We start from the raw sequence: 7,732 nt of genomic DNA, 5'->3' as shown, positions 1-7,732 counted from the left end.
TATATATATCAATAATGTCTGTTTCATTCTACTATCCTTCCTATCTGCACATTCCCCTCCCCTTCTTCACTTCCCTCTACCTAGTACAAAATATGCCTTGATATTATACACAAGAATATTTACCATCCTTTTTTGTTTTTACCATAGTCTTTGGTTTCTTATAAACTGGTGGTTATAGGTTTCTATAAGCTAGGGTCCCTAGAGAGGTCATTGTTGATTCTTTCTCTTCCTGTATATTACAGCACTGATGCAAGAAAGATAACAATAGTGGTGTACTTGTCACATTTGTCTTTCTCTGTGCTTCAAATTCTCTCCTACCCTTGCATATGAACTCTTTAAAGCTGAAGCACTTCAGCTTACCAATTTTATAGCTGTAAATTGATTGATTTTGATGTTTTACCATATTTTCTATAGACATTGGCCACCTTTCCCACTTTCTTGAGTTGATTTTGAGCATATCAATTTCTTGCTCACTTATTCAGTCCACCCAATACTCACCAATCTTTGGCATAACTCTAGATGATCATTACCCATACCTTTTTGTCCTCTCATTATGATACCTAGGCATGTCTCCTATGATACCTAGGAACTTCTCTGAAACGTAAATCTCTAAATTCTGCTCGCTGGCCACAATCATCTGTAATTTTTTGTAATATGTTTGCTCTTTTTCTTCATTGATGATTCTATTCTATTACTGTATTTTGTTCTCGAAATTATCAGGCATCCTCTGCCATACCTCTTTACTTATCTCCTACAGGGACATGTTCTGTCCCTTCTTCACTCTCAAATTTACTGTCAACTCATGGTTTTTGATTCTTCCTTCACACCTGATCTACAAAACATCAACCCATATTGAATTTCATTAATATCCTTTTCTGTTTTAGCCACTAGTCCTACTAGTGCTATTCCAGACAGGTGCTTTCTATCCTCAGCTAAGAAACATTTTTTTTTTCTGACTCATAAAGTCTTCCCAGAGAGCTTAATCAGCTCTCTTGGATTATCTCTCAGTGGCTATCTACACCTTTTGGTTCTTTTCCAGAAAATACTATGTGACTCCCATACACCTTTGACTGATATGTCAGGTGTTTCCTCCTTTTTCACCTAGACCTGCAAGAACATCAGGAAGTAAATTTTCTTAAGTTAAAACATATCTAATGAAAGTTCCACAGCAAGTATCATAAGCAACTGTGAAACTGTAATCATTCTGATTAATGTCAGAAGGGAAAAAAAGTCAGTGCTCTCTATATATTTAAATATTATATTGGAAATCCTAGTCAATGTGGTAAGAATAGAAATATATGGAGAATATATGAATTGTAAATAAGTAGTAATACTATTTTTATGGGGTAAAATTATATTTTAAGATATACAGGAGCCCAGTGTAGTTGCTTATGCCTGTAATCCCAGCAGCTCAGGAAGCTGAGGCAGGAGGATGGCAAGTTTTAACCAGCCTCAACAACTTTGCAAGGAACTAAGCAAGTTAGCAAGCCCCTGTCTCAAAATAAAGAAAACAAAAAGAGCTGGGGATGTGGATCAGTGTTGAAGTGCCCCTGAATTCAATCCCTGATATCAATAATAATAATATGCAAGAGAAGAAATGTAAATCTTAAAACTTATTAAAGCACCTACATTTGATATGTACTGATCCGTGGAGCAAATGACATGATAAAAATACACACTGAGTTTTAAATATGAACATGTTGATAGGACAGTTTTAATTGTGATGAAAAAGGTGGCAAAATATGTGGGAATCCTGCGGGGAATTTTGTACCAAACAGTAATAAAAAGCATGCTAATTATAGTGAACTTCCTTTTAGTATTTTGTGAGGACATTTAATCTCAGATTTTTATTTTGTATTTTCAAACATCAAGAAAATGTAAATGTCCTTTCAGGAGAAGATAATTTTTTTATCTTTCCTCTCTGATAAAGTGAACCAAAAGGACTAACATTTTGCTGAAATTTTTATCTTAAGTAATACTTCATTATCATCATTCAACCAAGAGAACATATTTTTAAATAAAATAGTTTCAAAGGAAGTCTTTTAATTATTCAAACAGCAAAGCTATTTCTTATACATATTAATTAAAATACAATTTCAAAATTTCATTAATTCAAAATGTAAATGTCAGTTTAAGACTGACTTATATATAGTTTATTTTTTATATATTTTTTGAAATTAAAATCTTTATAAGAATTGAAAAATACTTAGCATAATCATTACTGTTTTGGTCAGTTTTAGCATTGCTGTGACCAAAATATTCAACAAGAACAACTTAGAGGAAGAGAAGATTATTTCAGCTCACAGTTTCAGAAATCTCAGTATCTCAGTCCATAGACTCCATTGCTCTGGGCCCAAGGTGAGGCAGCATATCATGGAAGAAGGGCCCAGTGGAAGAAAGCAGGTCATCTCATGATTGGGGAGTAGGGGACAGAAAGCATAGAAAGGGAGAGAGAAAGAAGGATGGGGCCCATAAGATGCACCCTTCCTGGGAGAGACCCAGTGATCCTCCTCCTCCAGCCATGCAGTTACCACCCAGTCATTCAAACTAGTACAGACTGATGAAGTTACAGCTCTCACAATCCAATCACTGCACCTCTGAATATTCCTGCATTAACAGAAGTTTTCCCGGGATACCTCATAACCAAACCATAGCAATTACTTTTTATTTATATTTTCTATATTGTTACTGTTCATTTATGTTACATAACAAGGAAAAGTAATATTTATAAGATATATTGTTACAGTATATATTTTGAGAATTTGGTAAAAGGTAAAATAATTCATTTAAAATATGAAACTGAAAAGATATTTAGGGTTTATTGATTGATTTACACATATTTTCTTAAAATTGTATTTATAAAGGGTTGATTTTATAATTTCATATTGATATATTTAAGTAGAAACAACCATCATTTTTATTCCCTCTACTAATACTTAGTATGAGTGTTTTCAATGTAAATTAGACATATGATAATGAATGTTGATTTCTTTTAGGTATAGCTTACTTGAATGGAATGTGCAGTGAAAAGAGAAAGTGTATCATTGCTGAAGACAATGGCCTGAATCTTGCATTTACAATTGCTCATGAAATGGGTCACAAGTAAGTAAAATCATCCTAAATTATATATTTTAGCATATATGATTATAATATAAGTTATTGAATTAGAGGCATATATTTTGATATTTACTTGGAATTCATATAATATTTTAAGACTTAGGGATGGAAGGAAAGGTGGAGAAAAACTATATAAATTCAAAGAGTGGATTTTGAGTTATAACCTTCTTGACACTGAACAAAATCTTATTACATTATTAAAATTCTCAAGAAAATCATTACACTGCATGATTGATTTCACTACACATTTCCAAGTAATGTAAGTATTGCAATAATGATGAAACTGCAAAACTACATATTTTTGGCACAAGTGCAAGTATTCCTAGCCTATAATAGTATCAGTGTTTTTTTTTACTACTAGGCACATACTAAAAGAATTAACTGGCAGGATTTAGGGATAATGGACTTAAAACAGAATTAAATTAGACACATGATCATATGTAATTAACATTAATAATACTTAGGTAGAGTTCTTTATATAGATTAGTTCATTAGTACCAAAAACAAGTGTTGCTGTCAGTTTTTATTTTACTAATATTAATAATAATAATGAGTAAAAATAGCAACACTTAGGTAGTACTTCCACATTTCTGAGTTCTCACAATAATCTTGTTATTTAGTGTCATTAATGTACCCACTTTAAAGGAAAGAAAACAGAAGTATAAAGAAGCTCATTTCCTTCCCCAAATTATAAAAACGGTAATTTGTTGGAGCAGGGATTTGAACTCAAGTCACAACTCAGGTCATACTTTTCTGAATTTCCACTTGAAGTTACTGCTATCCTTGAGCCTTAGATGCATCATCAATAAAATCAGGAACAATACCCTGATTATGGGCTTACTTTGGGATTAACATGGCCTAAAAATAATGTGTATATTTTCAAGAAATATATTGCAGTAAAAATAACCTGCGATTGGAAATCAGACTTGATTTTGAATATAGGTTTTCCCAGTTTCTAGTTTAATCAGTAATACAATAAACTTATTTTCACTGGACTCAGAAGTAGTGAAGCCCTAATCAGGAAGGTAATCTTTATGAAATCTTCTTTGGTCAGAGACCGATTTAGTTTGGCCTTTAGTGATTAAAAATTGAACTAATTGTTAACATTAAAAGGTATATATATATAGGTGTTTGACATTCAAATTTTGACTTACAGACTTGGCAGCTTTCAACCCACAGTCCCTTAATGACAAACATTCCTTGGAGCTGAGTGAAGTCTGTACACTTCTCATGGGCCCATGTTTCCCAGCTCATCACAGGCTACAGCATTCTTGTGTCACATATGCACCTTGCCTTGTTTTCATTATATTCCTGGACTCTGTAGGCAACTGAGTAAGATTGAGTTGGCAATGGAATTCGATTGATAGAAGAAAACTTCAAAGAAATAGTTCATGGAGTTAAGATGTAGTTTCAGTGATACAGAATTTGCCTTGCAAGTGTGAGGCTCTGGATTCAATCCCGAATCTCCAGTACTGTTTAAAAAAAATCAGGGAGTACGGGTGGCAGGGAGAGAAAAAAGAAAGAAAAAACTCATATAGAAACTCATATAGAACATGACTTATTCAAGTAAAAAGGAGTGATTAAATGATACTCAGTTCTATGAGCAACCAAAATTTGATTATTTCAATGTATCCATAACCCAGTCTAAGAAATAAGACATTATCCAAAATTCATTTTTACATGTTTTAACTGTCAAAAATTGTATATATTTGTTCAATACAGCATGCTATTTTTAAATATAAATACATTGTGAAATTGGTAAATTGAGGTAGTTAACATATGTATTACCTCACATACTTCTTGCTTATTTCTGTTTTTGGTGAGGACACTTAAAATCTGTTCTCCTTACAATTTTCAAGTGATTAGTTTTGCTTTTTTTTTTTTTATTTGTTTGTTTGTTTCTTTTTGGTGCTAGGGATTGAATTTAGGGGCACTTGAACACTGATTCACATCCCAAGCCCTATTTTGTCTATATTGTATCATTTAGAGACAGGATCTCACTGAGCTGCTTAGTGCCGCATTTTTTTCTGAGACTGGCTGTGAACTCGAGATCCTCCTATGTCAGCTTCCTGAGCCACTGGGATTACAGATAAGCACTACCATGCCTGGCTTTTTTAAGTGTAAAATAACTTTACTTTCATCCCATGTATACTTTCAGTCTTTAGTTGACTAACCGGAATACAAGGAGTTAAATTACTTCAAAAAAAAAAAAAAAGATAAATAACCTAAAAATCATCATCCTTTAAGGAAAAATGCAATAACCTCACTTAATATTGCAACCCAGAAACAATAGGATCTGCATTCTTAATACAGTAAATTTCAAAGATATTTTCAATTTAGAAAAATATGGGCATTATTCGAAGGAAAAATATTAAGAATAAAGTTTGGGGCAAGAAATAAAATAATAGTTTTAAAAGCTGCAAATAAATTATAAATACAATTCTGAATAAATAAATGTGAATTTCTGAATAATAACTATTTACACATTTATGCAGTAACAGCTTCATATACAAATGGTCCCATAAAAAGTTACTAAAACTTTTCTTTCACCAAGAAATACTTGTCTTCAAAGTCGACTGGTGTTCTCTTGATGCTAGGCAATGAGAGATGAGAGGTGTTGAGAATGATGTCATCTTTATAAAAATAAAAACAGGAGGAAATTTATCTGTATAAGTTGTGTCATTATCATTAGCATCATCCAGTGTAAGGTATAAGGTATTATGTAAAAGAAATGAAGAAAAATGAAATTTAAAAATATTCATATATTCACAGCCCATCAAATGGAGAGTCTTCTCAGATATTAAATAATTATATCTACAGATCTCTCTCTCTCTCTCTCTCTCTCTCTCACACACACACACACACACACACACACACACACAAGCAGAACACTTTTACTTAGAAGTATAATTGATTAAGGGTCATAGGTCTTATTTTGTCTTTTTTTTGGATCACCTATTTTTTGGTGTCAAATTATATAAGTGAAAATATTTTTCTAAAAACTAACAACAAATTCTTACATATACTTTCACCCACAATTTTAAAATAGTAGAATGGTTCTCTTTTAACTTTTTAATTCAAGAATGTCTTCATAATCACAAACTATTTCTAAACTGATTTGAGTGTATATTTGTTGACTTGAGCTGATTTCCAGAAATTCACAGAAAAACTCAACATACAGCAGAAAAGTCAATGAATCACTAAAATAAATCACTTTTATTACTATAAAAGATGACTCTTGAGAGGGAGAATTTTAATAATCAAAGAATAAAAATTCCTTCTCTTACTATTGCAAAGGAACCTAGTACAATGTCAGTTTCCTTTTTAAGTTAGGAAACTATGAACTTAAAAATATCTTATGTACAGTTACAAACAAAAGAACAGGATAGAATCTGCAATTTTAAAAAAAAGGGAACAAAGTGCCTTAAACTAATGTTTCTTGATTCTTTTCCAAAATTATTTTCTTTTTTATGCAATAATTTAGGGGTTATTAATTGTCTTATAACCAAAGTTTTAATCAAGGAAATGTTTTAATTGGTAGAAATGAATTAATATCTATGCATAAAATACAAACAATATCTTCATTAATTTATTATGATAAAGTATAAAAATTTATTTTTATGAATAAAAATATGGGAAATTATTTCTAAATTTGATAGTTTATTGAACATATTTTCACTATATGCTATTTATGAACAACAATTTGTTAAAATAAGACACTTTGCTTTCAGATCAGAATGCATTAATTGTGATTAATTTACTGTTCTGAGGAGTATCCTCAAGATAACCCTTAGGCTAACAGGACTCACAAAACTAAGAAAACTGTTTTTCTCATGATTATAGTTTATTACCATGAAAGGATACAAATTAAAATCAGCAAGGATAAAACTCCCATAAAGCCAAGTCCAAGAGGCACCACGCCCAAACTCTCAGTCGTTCTCTCCCAGTGAAGCTATGGGGACAGATGGTGCTTTATTCTCCCATGAGTGTGAAAACATGGCCAGAGTAATAACCAAAAGAGGTTAACCTGAGCTTTGGTATCCAGTATTTTTCCTGAAGTTCAGTCCTGTGGGCATGGCAGACTGCCTAAAGGCAAAACTTCAGTTTCCAACTCCTCCAGAGGTCAAACTGACTCTAGACCTCACCATAAATCACATTGTTAGCAGAAACTGTCATGGTCCAAGACCCCCAGCTAAACAAAGATATTCTTGTCAAAGATACCTTGGCAAGATATTCCAAGGGCTTAGAGGTTACCTCCCAGGAGCTAGGCAAGGACCAAACCTTTCTTTGGAATGTTCAGGTTGGGGACCACCCAACTTGCTGAGTTAACTCTTTACTACACAATTATATAATATTTTCAAAGTTTGAAAGATCTCCTATTTTATATTGGTTTGCCAAAGTCTATCTATAAAAACTCAACATTGTCTGTGATTAATGGGCATTTTGCTAAACTGAACACATATATCTAACCGAATTGCCCAAAACTTTGAGCTAAGTGTTCTTTCTTATTGTCACTTCAGAGCTGAGTAAATTAATTCATATTTCAGAAGTTCTTTTTGTGTTAAGCTTATTCTCTTTTGATTAAAAATATTGGAAAGATATTCCTAGTTCTAAT

General features: G+C 32.2%; 1 protein-coding gene and 1 long non-coding RNA gene across 4 annotated transcripts in view; one reads left to right on the top strand and one right to left on the bottom strand.

Annotated features, from left to right (window-relative positions):
* The window catches only part of Adamts19 (ADAM metallopeptidase with thrombospondin type 1 motif 19), a 251,578-nt gene that overhangs the window by 121,944 nt on the left and 121,902 nt on the right, over positions 1 to 7,732 (top strand). For both annotated transcript variants that reach the window (XM_015500639.2, XM_048811813.1), the window contains one exon: positions 2,997 to 3,102. In XM_015500639.2, coding sequence (XP_015356125.2) covers positions 2,997 to 3,102 — 106 coding nt within the window. The remainder of the gene's footprint in view (positions 1 to 2,996; positions 3,103 to 7,732) is intronic.
* The window catches only part of LOC125619128, a 141,593-nt gene continuing 137,013 nt past the window's right edge, over positions 3,153 to 7,732 (bottom strand). For both annotated transcript variants that reach the window (XR_007350652.1, XR_007350651.1), the window contains exon 4: positions 3,153 to 4,589. This is a non-coding gene — a long non-coding RNA (uncharacterized LOC125619128). The remainder of the gene's footprint in view (positions 4,590 to 7,732) is intronic.

The sequence above is a fragment of the Marmota marmota genome, unplaced genomic scaffold, assembly GCF_001458135.2.
Source record: "Marmota marmota marmota unplaced genomic scaffold, marMar, whole genome shotgun sequence".
NCBI classification, from domain to species: domain Eukaryota; kingdom Metazoa; phylum Chordata; class Mammalia; order Rodentia; family Sciuridae; genus Marmota; species Marmota marmota.
This window is presented reverse-complemented; position numbering and strand designations above follow the sequence as displayed.